At 42.8% G+C, this 19286-nt stretch overlaps 4 protein-coding genes across 5 annotated transcripts; 1 reads left to right on the forward strand and 3 right to left on the reverse strand.

The window, feature by feature from the left end:
* Positions 1-588: 588 nt before the first annotated feature.
* LOC109474607 (pancreas transcription factor 1 subunit alpha-like) lies at positions 589-2224 on the reverse strand. The gene is made up of 2 exons (XM_019774948.1): positions 1682-2224; positions 589-828 (listed from the first exon to the last, which is right to left on the reverse strand). The coding sequence occupies exons 1-2, from the start codon at positions 2154-2156 to the stop codon at positions 644-646; spliced, it is 660 nt and encodes a 219-aa protein (XP_019630507.1). The 5' UTR covers positions 2157-2224; the 3' UTR covers positions 589-643.
* A 1392-nt stretch (positions 2225-3616) lies between these two features.
* On the reverse strand, positions 3617-5074 carry LOC109474606 (pancreas transcription factor 1 subunit alpha-like). Its single transcript, XM_019774947.1, has 2 exons — positions 4528-5074; positions 3617-4116 (listed from the first exon to the last, which is right to left on the reverse strand). The coding sequence occupies exons 1-2, from the start codon at positions 5033-5035 to the stop codon at positions 3920-3922; spliced, it is 705 nt and encodes a 234-aa protein (XP_019630506.1). The 5' UTR covers positions 5036-5074; the 3' UTR covers positions 3617-3919.
* Positions 5075-10024: 4950 nt separating this feature from the next.
* LOC109474484 lies at positions 10025-11755 on the forward strand. The gene is made up of 2 exons (XM_019774775.1): positions 10025-10745; positions 10812-11755. Exons 1-2 carry the CDS (start codon positions 10025-10027, stop codon positions 11753-11755), a joined length of 1665 nt encoding a protein of 554 aa, XP_019630334.1.
* A 2513-nt stretch (positions 11756-14268) lies between these two features.
* LOC109474604 (proteasome activator complex subunit 3-like) lies at positions 14269-19184 on the reverse strand. 2 transcript variants are annotated; one of them, XM_019774945.1, is made up of 9 exons: positions 19019-19184; positions 18475-18507; positions 17752-17814; positions 17389-17478; positions 17038-17086; positions 16788-16900; positions 16358-16494; positions 15762-15903; positions 14269-14514 (listed from the first exon to the last, which is right to left on the reverse strand). In XM_019774945.1, the coding sequence occupies exons 1-9, from the start codon at positions 19040-19042 to the stop codon at positions 14434-14436; spliced, it is 732 nt and encodes a 243-aa protein (XP_019630504.1). In that variant the 5' UTR covers positions 19043-19184; the 3' UTR covers positions 14269-14433. The 2 variants fall into 2 exon arrangements, with proteins under 2 accessions (XP_019630504.1, XP_019630503.1); XM_019774944.1 differs by having other exon boundaries at positions 17020-17086.
* Positions 19185-19286: the final 102 nt, after the last annotated feature.

A 19286-nucleotide genomic window follows, 5' to 3' on the forward strand; every position in this document is an offset into this window, starting at 1 on the left:
AAAAAACTTGATTCATACACAACGTTCAACATAACAGGTGACAAATCCAAGGTCTACACTGAACCAGAGCATTTGAAATTATGGAGAAAGCCTTAGAAATCTAATATCTATTTGCGACAATATTTTAAAACAAATTTCGATCTACGAAATTCGATAGACTATGTAGATTTGCACACACACACACACACACACACATACATGCATCGTCCGTAAAGAATGTCCACCTTTGCAACAAATATTGTATCTAGAACCGTGCCTATCTAGCTCTATGCCTGGATGGTTTAGGGGTATAGGATGAGGCACGGTTCTGGATAGTCTCCGCGTATCCAAGAACGTAGATTTGCGCCAGGCCCGGTTCTGGATACGCGTGGACAATCCGTAACCGTACAAGAGCATGGTTCTGGATAAAGAATAGTTCTGGATGCACACGTGGACTATCCACGATAAAGCACGGTTCTAGATACACATGAACTATCCAGGACCGTGTCTGAGCATGCATATGGTTCTGGATAAAGCACGGTTCTGGATGAAGAACGGTTCTGGATAAAGCACGGTTCTGGATGAAGAATGGTTCTGGATAAAGCACGGTTCTGGATAAAGCACGGTTCTGGATACAACAACGACTTTCCGACCGGGACTCGTTTTATGCCGGCGTGACGTTCTCGTAACCTGTCGTCTTACTTCGGCTCGACCTCGGGTCTTCGGGTGTCCAGACTTTGGCGTACAGGGTGGACCCGCTACTGGCCGGTTTCTTCTCGTCCGTCCAGGACAGGGAATGTCCGGCCAGCGGCGGGAGGCCGTACTCGAGGTCTCCGGGCGTCGGGATTCCTAAGTTCAACATAAATAATGTAGTTTTGTTTGCAAGTTCATGCCCGATGGCTAATTGCAACATAAAACTGTTGACTATTGAGAACATGAATAAAAAGCAATATCTGCCCCCCTCCTCCTAAGCCTATCAAATCTAGACTGTTCATGTTGGTCTCTGCGTAGTTGAAAAGTTTCCATATGGAGAAGTTTGTCACGCTTGCGTTTCAATTTTTCACGGTCTTATTCACAAGTTATTGTCCTTCTGACAGACACCGTGCCGAAAACGCAAATATGTGTGGCCAAAATGTATTCTCTAATTTTCCATCTGGACATCAGGCACGTTTTTCGCACGAGTTTTTTTGCGGGTGCCCGTTTGAAAGCGTGACGTCATCGTACGTCAGCTGAGGCGACGAGGACCGCGCTACCGACGCGCCCGTGAGAAAATTTTGCTTTCCTACAATATGGCAACTTTCTAATCGTATTCCTTTGTGTTTGTAGGATTGAAATGACCTCCGATCGTGGCAGAAATGCTGCACCTGTTCTTGTAAAAAAAATCAGATACACCGTAACTTGGGTTTTGTTTTGAAAACAAGTACGAATTTGCAAATTTCGAAGTATAAAAAATACTACGTCACAGGCATTTCTCTTGTCATTTCTTGCTTGATACTATAACTGTCTTAAACCATGGTATTGTTAGTTATATAAAATCAGCCAATTGATGACTTTACAGAGGAAAATTGGATTGAAGTCTCCAAGTTGACATTTTACGCGCGTTTACGTACATGCCTTTTCATTGATATTGTTAATAAAAGTTGTGAATATGTCCTGTGACTCCAATGCCACTAAGAAATACCAAATAAAAGTGATTTTTTACCTGTCCCGCGGTGACATATGACGACTTTTTTCGGCTGTGGTTGGTTCGGGATGACTTCTCCGTTTAGTTCCACGTCAGAGTTCAGCAGATCCGTCAGAAAGTTTATGTACCCGATGGCGAGACGCAAAGTGTCGACTTTGGAGAGCCGCTTCTCGTACGGCAGCGTCGGAATCCTCTGACGCAGGCCGTCGAAAGCGTCGTTGATGGACTGCATGCGTCGCCGTTCGCGTAGGTTCGCGGCCTGACGCTGCGCTTGTTGCTGCACCGCCGAGCGCTTCTTGCGTCGCCGTCGGGCGCTGGGAGAAGTCGAGCCGTCGGGGGAACGCGAGTCGTCCGTCAGGTCCTCCTGATCGAACACCAGGTTGTCGTAAGACGACGGCGACGACGCGAAGTCGTCGAAGAAGTGCTCGACGTCGACGTCGCTGCCGACGCTGCTCATGTCGTCCAACGTGACGTCTTGACGCAAGGTGGACATGGCTCCGCCGTCCCTTGAGTTTACACCCGCGGTCAGCGGTCTCTTTAAAACCCGGGGCCTCCCTCTTGTTGGATTCGAACTAAAACCCGTGACACGTGGAACTAGAACTCGTGGACCAATCGCAGAGCGGGACACGTCCGTGCGCGGTTTTGAAGGCGCGTGGCGGGGGTAGGGGGAGGGTGGCTCTCGCGTGGATACCGTTTTGTCAACATGAGCGGAAGAGCCAATATTTGTACACTGCGCACAGAATTACCCGGCCTACACAAACTAGTTACCATACACAGAAAACTTCGTAAAGAACGACGGAGGAAAGTGTGAGCTGTTGTTTTTGTATATAGGACAGGCTTTTACACAAAGAAAGGGTTTAGGACAAAAATAAACATCCTAAGTTTTGACACTTTAAGCTAAGCGGTAGGGTAGAACGTATTGGACACAAACCAAACACACGGTTGAAATGGAAGCAAACAAGAACACGCGACTAGAAGAGAGATTACCGGAAAATAGAAATCGTTAGGAGGTCGAAACAAAAGCAGGAGATAGTGCAAGATTTTTCGCCACAGATGTAATTATTTGGCTACAGGTGACTAAAAAAATCATGACGCGTGTCAAAATCAAAGAAAAAGGTTTGAAAATATGACACAGTCCCTCATTTGATTCCTAAGCAACAGTACCATGAGGACCCAACTTAAATCGTTAGAATATTTCTTTCCGTATTTTGAAATGACTGTTTTCTAGAGAATAATCAATCGAATGTTGACGTGTCCATTACTATCAAATGATACTCTCGAAGCAGGGGTTAGGCCTGTTTTGGACGCTTTTGTAGCCGATTTGCCTGGTCTTCTATTTTGCTAGCTTTTCTTTAGGTATCATGGCACAGAAACGTCTAAAACAGACCTAACATCTGCTTGGAGAATACTCAGTAGCGAGGTTTATTAAAACGTTTCCGAGCGGAAGGAAAGGGGGAGGGGGGCCGTTTCCGAGTTTCACTCGACACCTGAAGGGCTTCCTGGAGGGTTTTTCAAGTGCCACAAAACACGACAATATCACCCCGTCATGTCGCTCCCTGAAGCATCGCGTGTTTGTGTTTGTAGTGTCGGCACCAAACTGCGTAAAGTCAACATTGATACAAGCCAGGAATCGCGGGGAGGGTAAATTTGCGCACAGGGCCAGGTGGACTAAAGGTGATTTGGGGCCTGATTGATAATGCTGTCCCCGGAGCTGAATACAAGAGCATTTCTTTGAAAAACGGCGGTATCCCAACACAGGGATTTAAGTATTGTATGTGGGCGAAATTCGGTTTATTACTTTTTTGTCCCGATATTTGCACGTGAAAGTCTTATGTAATCTGCCCGTGTGGGCAATAAAGTCCACAACAAAGGCATTTCCGTTCAACATTTTATATACATCATACATACACATGGCTGTACTTCACAATGACCATATACAACTTGTTATACATCGGTGGTGAACACACGGTCTATAACATGGAATAGAAAATAGCAGTTTACTTGGGATCCGAGAGCGAAATATATAGAAAATAGCGAAATACCGCAAAATACATTCAAAATGAACATCGTAGATGCGACATCTTTTTAGAACAATACATGTCTGATGTGTACAATAAACTCCAAAAGCTACCATATAAAGAGATTATAAAATAGTAGATTATGTACATGTTTCGAAGTACCAATTGCATTTTTTACAAAAAGGCTCCAGGCCTGTATATACTGTCCACAGTAGTGTCGTATTTAAAAGTCTTTCTCTTACGCTGGCACAACTTGTTCCATCGGCAAGCTACTAGTACTACTCTTTGTGCTCTCCGTTCTTGGGTCCTCTGGTGTCCAGATTTTCGCGACAAGTCTCTGTCCCTTTGAAACGGGTTTTCTCTCGTCTGTCCATGAGAGGGAGTGGCCCTCTAGCGGCGGGACCCCGTACTCCATGTCGGTGGGCGACATGCTTCCTGGAGAGAAAAAAAAAAGAATAAAGAAAAAAAAATTCAATGAATGATTTATTTGTTGGCACGACAAAAATGTCTACATAAAAGATGTATGTATGTATGTATGTATGTATGATAGATGTATGAAAAGTCACAGAACGTTTGTCGCTATGGCATAATATATGGATGAATGAAGACCTTTATTGTACCCACAGTACAGGTCACAGCAAAGGAATAGCTTGCTTATACACAATGATCAATCTAGCACTAACACTATAGCCAAAAGTAAATTCGACTTCTCGCTTCACTGTGATGGTGAAAAGGTAAGAACAGCCATGTTCCAGAATCAGGGGGTTGTCTAAAATATCTACCAGTAGTGAGGAGGACAAACATATAAATGAAAACAATTTTTTTCTGAATTTGTCTTGAACCCACCTGTTCCTTTGTGACTTATGATGATTTTCGGTGGCTTCTTCAGCCGGCTGTGCGCAACTGCTTCTCCACCTTGCGTGTCCGACTTGACTAGGTCCGACAGGAACCGAATGTACCCGATGGCCAGGTGCAAGGTGTCCGCTTTGGAGATCCTCCTCTCGTACGCCAGCGTCGGGACCCGTTTCCGTAGCACATCGAAGGCCCCGTTGATAGACTCCATGCGGCGACGTTCTCTCACGTTGGCGGCTAGACGCTGCTTCTTCCTCTGCGTGGCCGACTTCTTCTTCTTCCTCGCAGGCGACGCATCCTCATCTCTGACCGGCGACGCTGCTCCGTCCGAGCCGAAACTTGTGGCGCAGCCGTCAGAACCGGAGTCGAAACTTGTCTCGCTCACATCGTCCATAAACTCTTCCAGAAAATCGCCACTCGGCGATGGAGGAGGGGAGGACAGGATGTCTTCTAGCATCCTCGCGAAGTCGAGATCGCTAGCGACGCAACCGAACCCGTCCATTGTTTTGCAGGAGCTGTGTGGACTCGGTACTGCCCCTACTTTGACACTGCCCCGGGTCGGAGCCTCACACCGTTTAAATATACCCCGCGGCGCCTAATTGGTCGGTGACCCTGACCAATCGGGTGCGGCGGTTCTCCCGGATGCTGGCCAATCAGGATCGGCGGTTCTCCCGGACGCGTGCTGGGGCGGGGCATGTTTGCCGGGAGGGAGGAAATGCCAATATTTGTCCACTCACCTTGATTACAGCGTTTAAAAGGGCATTCGGGAAACCCAGGGCAAGGGAACCCAACAAGGAAAGCTCTGTTGTAGTCTCTTAGCGTACAGCGGTTTTAAACCGGTAATGGAAAGTAACAACACAATGTTTTGGGCTCCTAATACCCTGACAGTACTTGCCAAGCAGATAGTTTCGCTTTTACGGACGCACCAAAGAGAACGAATGAAGCTTAACATTTGAAAGCAAATGAAGGATGTTTCGACCCATCCCCATCAATTTTGAATCTTGTTTCTGTCTCCTTTAAAAAAGTACCGGAAGTAAACATAACCACCTGCATTCTTATCATTGTCATCAGATAATTTGTGCAGATAGTTGTGACAGCAAACATGTTAAGTACAACACTCCCGACCCGAAATGGTTTGAGCCATTAGAACACAATGAGGTGAATAGATCTCTTTATCTTGTCGAGGAGACAATCTTCTGTCTTCGGTTTCTTCAGCTGCTGTCACATAATAAGGAAAGATTCGCATTTCTTACAAGACAAACCTTCGGACAAAAAAATTATGGCATTTCTAATATTAAAAAGAAGCGAGGGGAAGCCAAAATCTACATGCTTCACCATAGCTTGTGTGTGTGTGTGTGTGTGTGTGTGTGTGTGTGTGTGTGTGTGTGTGTGTGTGTGTGTGTGTGTGTGTGTGTGTGTGTGAGTGAGTGTGTGTGTGTGCGCGCGTATGCATGCGATCATAATATAGTTGTATGGATATGTATAAGCGCCGTATTTGGCAACATGGAATTTGCACTCTATGATATAACCGCGCGGCATAACTGTCATTCGTCACACCAGCTTCGAATTCTGTACCTGTATCTGTATCTGTATAGACGGTAAAACCGTCCTTCGATGTAACATATCTCCTGTATCTGTATCTGTATAACCAGTATAACCACCATTCGGCAAATCAAACACACCAGGCGCCTAATTATGTTACATTGAACGACCTGTCACGCCTAACATTCGCACATTTAACTCCACGAGTTGCCGCTGACTGTTACAACAATGCTTCGGGGGCATGGTGGCACCACATGATGGGCAGACGCAATACAGAAGCGCCGACTAGCGTCCATGTGTAACAGTGCATGGCGTGACTCAAGGTTTTTAGTGTTCTCTATCACAGCCGATATCAGTATATGGTGATATCTATAGAACATGTTTACCATGTATACCAATGAGGTCTTTAAGCAACCCTTTCTTTAAAACTAGTGGCGCACAACTAACGTCTTAATTCCGTTGATTCTAGTCCATAGTTAATATCTTGGCAGGTACACGTATTTCTGATGTCTACCTGCACCTAACCTGCACTGGTCCATGTACTGGGTATGTGCAGATTAGTGCAGGTAACATTGGAGCTGTGCAGGTATTTCTGATGTCTACCTGCACCTAACCTGTACTGCTCCATGTACTGGGTATGTGCAGATTAGTGCAGGTAACATTGGAGCTGTGCAGGTATTTCTGATGTCTACCTGCACTGGACCATGTACGTTTTAACGCATACTAGGTAATATAGGTGGCATATATTTGTTGACATAACTGTTAGTGTTTAGTGGGGTAGATTTTTGAACCACAGACACGCGCGCGCGCGCGCGCACGCACACACACACACACACACGGGCACACACACACACACACACACACGTGCACACACGTGCACACGGGCACCATGACACACGTGCACACACACATACAGACCATGCTTATATTTTCAAATCAAAAACCAGACGTATCCCCAGACAATGCATTCAGTTGACACAGATGATGATGGTACGATGGTATCAGATTAAACCGCTAGAAGGAATTTCATCAACTGCCCGGCGGGATAAGTCCTTCACGCCGCACGTAATCAACCTCAGACGAGCTTGAGGTGGACAGCCGTACAGCGACGCAAGAGTCTGGTCCTGAGAGAAGGTGTGTAAGAGTTCCGTATTTTCAACCTGTAGATACGTTGTAAGGACATACTGTGCTTCGGGAATTATACGCATAGCATCAATCTAGGTCGAATAAGTAGTGCCTTAAGTAGTGCCTTGGCAGAGTTACCGGTTTAAGTGGGCAAAAAAGCAAATTTTTGCATTTTTTGGGCAAATTGTCATACCACACGTACATCTGCCTGGAGATAAATTGTCATGGCGAAACTTGATCTTCAAGTCAAATATGTGTCTACGGACCCTCGAAACTAAATCCAGGTTTACCAGAAATAAGGGAATACGTGTGTACAGGCATCGAGTAAAGCCAAATCATTTGGTATTGCCATCCACAGACAAATACGAGACCACGGGTAGAAAAGAGTCTGAGACTGAGGTCGCTGGTGCTACTGTCAAGGCTTGCAAGAAGGGCAAGCGAGAGAGAGAGAGAAGAGAAAAAGTACCAGTGTGAGATACTACAAGGTGAGTTTGAGACAAGATTGGAAAAGGTGTCGCCGACCTAAAATCACTTCAACATATATGAAATAGATAAATGAGAAGAAAGACGTGACAAACATGATAAAATGACCAGTTTCCTTTTTAATAGCACTGTCGAATTGTCTGTGTTTCTTTAGAGTTGCAGCCTTGTCCAAATTCTAGACAGTTCGTAAAATATTTACACAAGCGGAAAATTGCCTCGCAGCCCAAAATACCACTTTTGTACCTGAGGAAAGGAAGGTCGTCAGACAATTCTTGTTAAAAATGGTGACTATACCTGACCTTGCTGAGAGCGATACAAGACGACAGGAACTTGCACTGACAAATTGTATACTTTATTCAAAGGAAGAGAAAGTTCTGTTGTATATAACGTGATGAACAACAATATCAGAATCAGGTAGGAACGGTTAATACATACTTAAATCAGACTGTCTGTAATATCACATGGAAAAAAGTTCATCCTTTTTTTCGTTTCTATACAGCTGTTATTGTGATTTTGCGGTTCCAATGACACGCATAAACTGATATAAAGCTAAAGCTAGTCTTATGATTTTCAATTTCTGACAAAATATCGTTTTGCGCTCTCAGGGTGTTCGTGGATTTTTACATCCAGGTTATTTTCAGCTCACAAGGCTTAAGCTGAAATGAGACGGCGGAGGAAAGCCTTATGTATAATGGAGTCTGTATTTATCCATGTGTGATGAATATTAATAATGCACTATATAGATCTGTTTGCAAACCTGAGTCTCAGTGCCCTATAGTTGCTGATTCACTTGTGAAAACGTTTACCATACGATGGGCTGGGCTACATAACGGGTGTGTGTCTTCAATTGCTAGATCAGTGGCAACGATTCTGGATACGTGTGTTGTCTTCACTGGCGTTTTAGGGCATATTTGAGATGAACAGACCAGATTCCTACTTGACTAATATTTACATTTTCTGAATTTTTCAAATTTTCTAACATAGATCATGATCAAGGCTGATATACACGTATAATTTTTTTCAGGGAGGACCACCGTGACCATTTGCTGGCCTCTTCACCCAAGTGAAACAACACTACGTCAGAATCAGAAAGGGAGGAAGCCTGAACTCTAGTCATTTCATTAGAATATTTTTACTCTCCAAGCAGATCTTTTAGTGGCTTCAAGTTGGCAAAATAGTATCATTGCATCCAATACCCCACCTGGAGTTTAGTTGGCGAAAAAAAGATACATCAATAAAAAAAGCCCGATAAAAAAACACGTCAAAATAAGCCGAAGAAACCTCTGCTTAGAGAGTAGATTGAAAATTGTGGCTTGCACCTTTGATTTTTGCATCTTATTGAAAGCGAAATCGCATAACTAGCATGAAGAAAGTAGTACAGCTGATTGTTATAGTTCTCATCATCAAGGCTGTATACGTATGTGGAAGTTTTAACCCGGCATGTTTTCCTGGGTGCAAGAGCACGGAAGTCTGGTGGACTTGCGTCCCCTACAGTGGGTCAATGTTTGGTAAGGGTATCGGGTACAGGCCTAAGATCCTTTCCGATACCACATGTATCCTTTGCAAATCGCAGCGACAGCAATATGATGCGCTAGATTCTTTTGAAACCAACTCAACATGCCTCCCTAACAGCATGTATGTGGCAGTTAGAGGGTTCTCATTTGGGCTACTGTCCGTTCAGAAACTATCCCCGCCCCAGCAGCCGACCGCGCGTACTCTTTCTCTGGTTGACTGTGGAATCACAGATATAGAAGAACACACTCTGGCTATGTTTCCTAAATTAAGCTTCTTAAACCTTGACTTCAACAACTTGACCCACGTCAAGCAAAAATGGTTCACTGCTTTAAAGTTCCCACAATTGCTCTACAGTCTGTCGTTATCGCATAACAATATCAGCAGCATAGATTCAAACTGCTTTAAAAACCTCGCTTCTTTGGAAGTGTTGTTTCTAGACAATAACTCACTGCAAAGTGTTGGGCCATATTGGTTTGACAAACTACAGAGTCTGGGCATGCTTTCCTTAGCATCAAATGTCATCCAAAACATCCATCCGGAGGCATTTAAGTCTCTGTTACTGTTGAACAAACTGGACTTGAGTGATAACGCATTGAATCATCTGTCTAGTGATACTGTTAAGAGGATCCCCAAATTAGAAAGCCTTAAAATCAGTGGAAATAAGTCGATTTCTTCCATTGACTCTGTTCCGTCGGTGATCAACTGGAGTCTTGATTATTGGCAGTCTCCCCAGGACCCATCCAAACAACACATCGCATTGACGGTAAACGAAGCACTTTTATGTGTTACTACTCCAGCTTATGAAATGGGCGGTTATCATGTCCGCATGTATCCTGATTTCCTCATGCAGCTAGCGCAGCCAGATATCAGACTATTACGGCAGTGCATATCACTTAATGTACAAAATGGAAGCAAGATAGAAAACGATCTGTCCTTCGTGGTAATATTCCTGAAATCAGACAAACGAGCTGAAAATGTCACACACTTGTGTAAATATGCCTGGAAAGATGCCAGTAGCGTGAACGTTGCTTTGGGCCACGAGGCTAATCTGCGAATCGTTCCTATTTGTGAAGACAAATTTGACAAATCCCAGAGCGTTGCAGTAGTTCTGAATGATATAACAGTTGGTGAACACGGAAATTATACTGATAGGTACAGTAAAAACGTCAAAACTGCTTTTGGCCATGAACCGAAAAATGTGACATGTCTTGTCAACACAGCCTGGGGGGAGACATACCGTCATGTTTTCACTTCGCCCCTGATAGACACTCTTGAAGGCTCCTCCTGTGTAGAACAAAAGGAAACAGATCAAAAGACGTTCCCAGCAGGCACAAGAAACCCTGAGATCGAGAATCTGACGATTCCTTACACAGCTCGTACTGTGCCGGCACAGCCGGGTAAGAGGACAGCCCTACCTGTGCGTCTCGTCACTTTGTTAGCTGTGGTAGGACTTACTCTGATAGCAATGCTTCCCGTGACACGTTCACTCAGAAAGCATGGCTACTGTTCAGGGGGTAACCAAGCCGCACAGCTTGCCCGTTCACGGGGTAACCAAGCCGCACTGGTTGCCCGTTCGCGGGGTAACCCAGCTGCACAGCTTGCCCAAGCCTCAGTAGGGTCTCCCCTCAGTATTGCCTCCTTGAATCACTGGATGATAGGTGGGGCCAGCGGCCAGGCTGTTACTGTCAACATCAGGTACAGTACAGCAGGTCGCGATAGAGCAACTGGTAGTGTTACTGAGCAAGCTTCGTGTTCAGGTGATGAGCATCCGTACAGCGAAATTCCGGACGAATACTACAACAAGTACCCAAACACTGACACATACAACAAGTACGAAAATACTGACACATACAACAAGTACCAAAACACTGACACTTTACCGCCAGCCACATACTGGGAGATTCCCGACGAATACTTCAACTACTACAACACGCATCCAGCATCGTTGCATACTGCCCACTACGAAAACACCACAGGGCGCCCCCTGTCGTGCCCTCTGGCACTGCAGGAGCCTCTGTCGTCAGGCCATGACGATGAAGTACGTCCTGTGTCTTTCAATGCCTCAGCAGCCCTTCCTATGGTAAACTTACGGTGTAAGTCTTATGGCACAGCCTCTAGAGCTGCAGCAGTTCCACAGCATTATGGAGTTGGTGCAAGAAATGCACCCATTCCATCCTACGGAATACCTGCATCAGTCAACCGTAGAGCCCGAGGTACTATGTCTTTGGTGGGTGAATATGGCAGAACGCAGCGTTCTAGTAATAAAATCATTGCATTATACAGCAATCCTCCTACTGCCACTAAATTGCCTAAAACAGTGCAGACTAGCGTTATGCTCAAAGATGCATTCAAACATGAACCTGTAACGAAAGTAACCAAGAGCAACCGAAACATGTCTAGTCCACCGACTGGACATTTGAGCATTGCCAGGTCCAATGAGGATACTTGGGCAACACCCGGGGAAGGCCGAATTCACAGGTCAAAAACCTTCAGCATTAAACTTACTAATAAGACGTCACAGACAGACGAAGCACGTCTGCGCCGCAAAAGTCTCTAGACTTTACTGGTACATGTATTTCAAATGGCCAAATCATCAAGTAGTCCTTTTTTCTGCTGGCCATACTATATATCTAAATATCATTGCCACAAGTACTGTTATAAGCAGAGTGCATCTAAATCCACTCTTTTTAACATTGCTACAATTCAGGTCACCAACGTGACCAATCATTTGAGTCATTAATAATGCATACCCATGCTACCCAACCAGCTATTCCAATTTGGCATGGCCTCAGGCCAGCTTTTTGAAAAGCTTTCTTGTTTGATCTACTATTTGTACATGTAATTGTATATTGTGAATGTGATTTTTAATGTGAATGAGATGCTTTGTTTGCTTACCTTGCACCCAGGAAATTTGCCATGCCAAGATGGGTTATGTAGATTTGACAATGGAGAAATTTCGTGATATGTAAATATCAGTGTTTTTGTATGTGTAAGTATATATTGTGTAATATGTGTTAACAGCATGTTTATTGATCTACTACAAATGTATTTAGTACTAAGTCTTTATCCTCACAGTGTAAATAAGTGTAAAAAAAGAAATGTATGAAATGTGCAGAAGATGGACAGTGCCACCGTAACCTATACTTGGTCTTCACCCATTAACTTAATAACAACTAAACGATAACTAACAAGTAACTAAAAACAACTTTTAGAACAATATTCAACAAACAACAGTGCCTCATGAACCCTGGAAGGCTTCATAAGTTCTGTAGGGCCAGATGGTCCCTATGTAAGGAGGAACAAAGAAAACCATTATACAGCATTATTATTACTAATCTATGGAACATATCACCAATATAATAGTAACTAGAGTTTAGAGATCTCATACCTCGTGACAGCTTTTGTAAATACAATGTATCTTTCTTATTTTCTCATTGTGAATAAAACTGTAAGTAGCATAATCCACGTTGATTGGTTGTCTTCTCTACTAGCCTTTAATATTGGTCAATGGTTAACTTAGGTGAAAGAGAACACTAAGAAGGCAAGTACATATACTTGATCCTAGTACTAGTAGTAGTGTTGCTTGGAAAAATGTGATGATGTGAAACATGTATGATACAGTACAACTTTATTAGGAAAATTACACAGCAGAGGACACAGTCCAACACACCCATTTGGATGGTTGCTTCTTTAATTTTTCCTCCCCAAAAAGTCAGTATCGTAAAAATAGGAGGAAAAAAGACTAGTAGCCAGGGCAAAAACGTTACCTAAATAAAACAACTATGGTAATGCGACAATAAAAAAAATCAAGTTATCAATATGATATAAAATCTCTATCCAATGTTTCATGAAAAGATGTAGTTTTCTTAATTTTTGTAATGATCCTAGAAAAAAGGATACTTTCCCATAACTGAGAACCAATCATTGAACAGACATGCTGGGAGCTATTTAGTCAAATACAAACTAGAACTTAGACCTGTTTGCAATATTATACTGTCTTATACTGTTTTACTGTTAAGACTGCTTGAAAACAGTCTTATACTGTTTTCAAGTATGTTACCAGTATTTATGAGTACTAGTAATGGATTTTGTTAAATTAAGTCACATTCATGTACATGCAGCGATGCACTTTCCAGTACCCTCCCTACATTCATAGATAGGTTTCATACATTAGTGTTGGCCAGGCTTTTAGCTAGGATTTTTTTGGTGGGCGTCCATTTTTTTTATTGTATGCTATGCACAGTGAAGACATGCTGAGTGCAAGATTTTAGGGGGGCTTTTTTGAAATTCATAATGCTCTCAAACACTACTTTCTGCATTTTCAGGTGTAAATTTGAGTTTTTTCCTTCAGTAAACCATCATTTTGGTATTTATAGTAAGGCTGAAGGGAGGCATATGTGCATGGCAAGGGTTGGGAGTGGAAAAAATAGGGCGTCTTTAGGGTGTCCTACAAAAAAGTAGGGCGTCCAATTTCTTATTATTTTCAGTACAGGGCGTCCAAAAGACACCCTGGACACCCCCTAGCTAAAAGCCTGGTGTTGGCACATTAAAAACTTGCCTGTCTGGTAAAACATTGAAGCCAACAGAACTGAAACAAAACCAACTTTTGGTACATGCCATAGTTCGTTGTGATTTAGAAATATGACTTCTTGTCTGGATGTTCTGCTTAGAAGTATCCCGGTACCTCACATGGAATCAAAAGTAAACTACTGGGAGTAAATCCTCAGAATTAAATATTTTGCAAATTTGTCGAGTTAATTTTTCAGATTAAAGGGGCATGAGTCGTGCTTGAAGTCGAGCACAGTTTGATAAAGCTGGTACAAGTTCTTGTTTAGACTTTTGCTACATTTGCTGAAGTTCTCATACCACAGTTCACGCATGGTGAGTTCAGCGCTGATCCCAGTGCATGCTGGTAGGCACAGGGAATTATGGGTAGCACATGGGATAAAACGACATAATGACAATCTTGACTTGGAAAAACAGTAAAAATTGGGAGAAAGTTTTGCCTTTAAATATACACTCCTATAGCTGGACGACAAAATATTCTCCCTATTTGACTGAGTTCTACTATTTTTTAAACCCGCCAAAAGGGTTTGGGGGAGCTTAACTCATCAAAATAATGGTGTTGTTTGGACATTGTACTACTCATAGTGCCTTGCACCTCCCATCATGCCTTGGGACCTGTGGAAAAGGTCTGTGTCTTCAGCAGCCTCTGTTTAAATCGTGTTGTAGTGTCTAATAGAGAGACTCTGTGTTGTTGGTTCTTGGCATCTTGATCTTTTCAATGTTCTTCACTATGAGGTCATGAAGGGCAGCCTGCAATGGGAAAAGACCACAGTCAGAACAAAAACTAGATGTGGAGAATCCAGTGTTCTAGCCAGTATCTGTCTTTATGTCATTTGACAGAATTTTGCTGCTCATGATGGACAAAAATTTTGCCCAACCCTTCAATTTTGACCAACAAAACTCATTTTAAAAAGCACTATCTCTAATAACAAGAAAAAAACTATTTTCATTGAGGAGTAAACTTAGTTTACATGTGTGTGTACATGTATATCTATACAATGTAAGCAGAGTTAGCTGTTCCAAACATCCTATATGAGAGGATGTCCCTAACCAAAGTAAGGTACTCATTTTCACCTGAGTCAAGTGAGGAAATAGGTGTAAAGTGCAAGTGGCATAACATTGGGGCCTGCCAGGGAACCGAAGCTGGTACACTTAGGTTTTAAGTCAAAAACTGACCTGGTTGCCACATGCTAAATGTGAAGGATAACATGTAAATGAGGACAGGAGTGGGTGGCAGACTCATCTGCAGAAAGCAATCAGAGGAGCAGGCAGGAGCTTGTCTAAGAATAGACTCCAGGCTTATACAAACCACCAGACTGCCCCACTTCTGTACCTTGAAATTTTTTAAAGCAACTTGCATGTCTATATTACAGACTGCAAAGATAACATATCATGACTGTATATTCATTTGCTTTCTAGCTCTCTGATCATGATACTTCCACTTGCATGTTTCTATGAACAGAGTACACAATATTTGTGTGATGTCCTGCAAGTCAACATTCAATACAACTACCTTCAGTGATTTTTGCTGGTACACCCAAACTTTTTAGTGTTGGCACCATCAGTGCTCTTAAGTCAAAAAGTTGGTCTGGAGCCCTGTAATGGCTTGCTGACCTCTGCTGAAATATCCCGTACTCACATAACTTCAGCTCGCAGCAGACCAATTGTAAGCTGATGACGTCCTTTTTGTCCCTCTAACTAGTTTGTAGAGAATTAACATTTTCTTCCCAATCTTGTAAGTTTTTTCCCAAATAGAACAAAAATCAGAGATTTCAGACTTCAAGAAGTACTGAAGAGTCCCTTGTGCACTCCCTTGCTAAATTCCTGCTGGCTACGGGTCAGAGCCATTTCCTGTGTCTGACCTTTTGACTTCCTGTCATTCTGCCTGTCAATCTTGCTCCCATCCATGTGCTGTCAACCTACTTTGTCCAGACAAACACACAACTCAGCCACCCAAAACATCCCTTCTGTCCCCTGAAATGAATCTGTCTACTCACATAGCTGTTGCGCAGCTCACAGCAGACCAACCGTAAGCTGATGAACTCCTTTTCATCCATCTCCTCCACCGCTCGTCGGTAGTCCTCCACGTGGGGGTACTTGGCTACTTTAGACACCAGCTTCCCTCTTGTGATAAAGTACCTGCAAGTAGTCAAGGTAGGGAAAGACGGTTGCATTTCTTGAATCAGCTCTTACGATTAAATAAAGTCTGCAAATAAAATGCCTCTGGAGTTCTAAAGGAAGCTGCTAGTCGACCCAAACTTATATCACTTCTTCCTGAGCACCAGAACTATCTACTGACCAAAAATCGTGACCATGGTATGTCCAGAGAGAATATGAGAAGGAAACTGGAGTTCTGCAGTAAGAGTCCAAAATCCATTCAATTCTTCAATAAGTCAAGACCTACCAACCTGCCAACTTTCAAAACAATCTATCTACATGTATATCTTCAACCACAGCCTAACAATTGTAAAACCAGCTCCCACTCTCCATTCCATAGATGCCAAACGGACAGGAAACATACAAACTCACCAGTGAGACACCCAAAACAATACTTCCCGGGAGTAAAAAACAGAAAACCGTGAACATTTCTTACCTTGAGATCTGGTCGAGGTAAGCCGCCGCCTCGCTCTCATACTGCCGCAGCTCGCCCAGCGTGTCCTCCTGGATGGAGACACCAAAGTTGTTCCCGTCTTCGATCCGCGGGATCAGAAGCTGAACCCACATCTTCAACTGAAACAAGACATCTGAGACATCACACCCCCAGAACTTCTGAATACACGTTACTACAATATTACTAAAAACATGTTTAGACCAATGTCATAAGCAAAAATGAACTACTTTGAAATATTTCTACATCAACAATTCTACAAAGGGAAACCATAATTGACTTCTCACAAAAGTGTGACCAATCAGTGACTCTGTCACTGGTTTCAGTGTTAGATACGACACTAACTGTAAGGAACAAGGGTCCTGGTTGGACATGCACATTGTGCAGCTCATTAACATAAAAAATGTCTTCCTACCATGTTGCATTTTTCCACTAGCGTCCTGATTTCTGGTTTCATGACTTCGATGATTTTTGTCAGTTTGGTGTTACAGGTGACTTTGCCGGCAGGATTCAGGTAGACTTTAGTACCTAGTCACAAACGGGATAATTTCATCAGGTTGGTAAGTCACTTCACTTGGTTACGTAAAAAAAGAGTCTTTTATTCCATGTTCTAGAAAGGGAAAGATAAGTATGTGAAGAAACCTTACCTTGGATAGTGAGCTCACCTTGGATATCATCCAAACTGTGGTCTAGCTTCCTTCTCTTGGCATCAGACTGGCATACAGAACAGAACAACACACATTTCAGACATCTGTAATATGTCTTACAATTAAGGCTGTAAAATTCTACACAAGACATATAGATAATATAAACACAAGAAATAGAAGACTTCAGAATTCCAGGGAGTATGCAATCCTCAGCTTCCTGAATTCCCTCCATGTTGATTTCTAATTCCTGGTGTCTTCCTGGACTGATTCTGAGACCTTTGAGGCTTTACAATGTGGCTATAGGTTAGTGGCCAGGACATCAGGAGACGAAGGTCGTTAACCAGTAATTATCCAGGTGTGGTTGCTTACCTGATGAGAGTTAACGAGGACGGGGTCAGGTATGGGCACGTTCAGGTCCATGTGCATCTGTGTCAGGTCGTCACACTGGAACATGTCCGACTGTAGGGAACACAACCGTATTCAGTACAGTACATTCATAATATACAAATAATTTAATAAGGTAGGTAAGAGTAAAGGTAGTCCCATACTCGGTCATAGCCTTTTTCAGGCAGCATGGACAGTGGGTTGTTAATCCACTGTGTCTATAAGGACACAGTATTGGATTGGGAAGGTAGAGACCATTCCTCTCCTTCTACCACCACAACATATACTAGTAATAATAAAATCAGTGTGGCCTGACTGTAAATGGTAAGGCCCTCAGCATGTGGTTACCTTTAGTAGTTCGTCCAGTTGAATAATTTTCTTGGGAAAGTCATCGGTGACGATCGTCTCTGCCTGGAAAACATACGAGGTGTGATTAAATATTACAGTCTCCCTCACTCATACTCACTACCTGGTTTTCTGGTCGTACTATAGAAATACAAAACACACATTTGCAGTATCATGATTTTACATAAAGAGGACACTACAAAAATAAAACCACAGTTAATGTTGCATGATGTAAAGTACATGTACATGTATTATGTGATGAGATTAGAATAATCGAAATATATTATACATCATACTGCTATAGCGGACCATAATAGAATGTCTGTAGATGTAACAACATCAGACAATGCAATAGTACTATTTAGTAGGAGTAATTTAGTAACTTCAAATCACCCGGACGGAGGCCTGGCGACCTCCGTCTTGTATATGCCACATGGTGATTTACATCATTCACCCGGACGGAGGCCTGGCGAACCCCGTCTGTATCAGCCAAATCTTGGAGAGGAGATAGGCGCCGCCAAGATTATAAGCCTGAGGAGTCATCGTGACAAGTCCAGACATGTTGCTGGCTGTCATGATGCCCCTACGGCCGTGAAGGCTATGGGACTTACATTACATTACAATTTAGTGGTAATCTAAAAAATTGTCATACTGGATATCAAGTCTAATTTAATATCTCTAAATTGCCCACTAAAACAGCGCAGGTTACAAAAATCAGGTCCTTACCTCCTTGCAGAAGTGTTCCTTGAAATCTTTGACCTGGTGGCACAAAATCAGAGTAAAAGTTACATCACCAACAAGTACGAAATGTATGTATCTGTTTAGCCGCCAAAACCAGTTACTTGTAGTGATATAATGTGTTACTATGATTAAATTTTCGTTGTTATTGTTGTTCTTGCTTACTGTCGACTATTTTGCTACAGGTAGTCTATACGTGCTATAGTATATAATTTGGTACCGCTATATTTTCTCCTACACCCCCCACCCCCATATAGAAAAGCACGTGTACAACGAAATAGCATATAACTTTGTGAAAGTCAAACTTTCAGTACACATAACTCTTGATTTGAGTACAGTCAAAGCTATAATGTCATTGATATCAAAATTTTCTGGACTGTAATTCTGCGAAGTTGAAAAGTTAGAAATTATTGGCAAACGCAGGTCCAAACGCGCCATTCTTGCAGCCGGGAAGAGGGGGGGGGCATTAACACATGGCGGGGTCTACAGGACAAAACCTGCCCCTGGGTGGGGTAGTTTTAGTGTCACTCACCTTGTCATCCTTACAGAAAGACATAATGATGCTTCACACTACACACACGGATTTAAAAATAAACGTTTTCAATAAATATTAGTTAGAATATCATTCGAAGAACTGTTCAGTTCGTGTGTCGTATGGGTACATTGAACGCATGCGCACTTGTAAGAATGTACCAATTTTTGTACAGGGGGTTTCCTCTCTTCGACGAGTTTGAACTGTAGGTATCAAATGTCATATAGAGTACAGAGTAAGTAAAATTGAAATTAGATAAAAATATAAA

Source organism: Branchiostoma belcheri, unplaced genomic scaffold (genome assembly GCF_001625305.1).
Source record: "Branchiostoma belcheri isolate BF01 breed outbred unplaced genomic scaffold, Haploidv18h27 scaffold31, whole genome shotgun sequence".
NCBI lineage: Eukaryota > Metazoa > Chordata > Leptocardii > Amphioxiformes > Branchiostomatidae > Branchiostoma > Branchiostoma belcheri.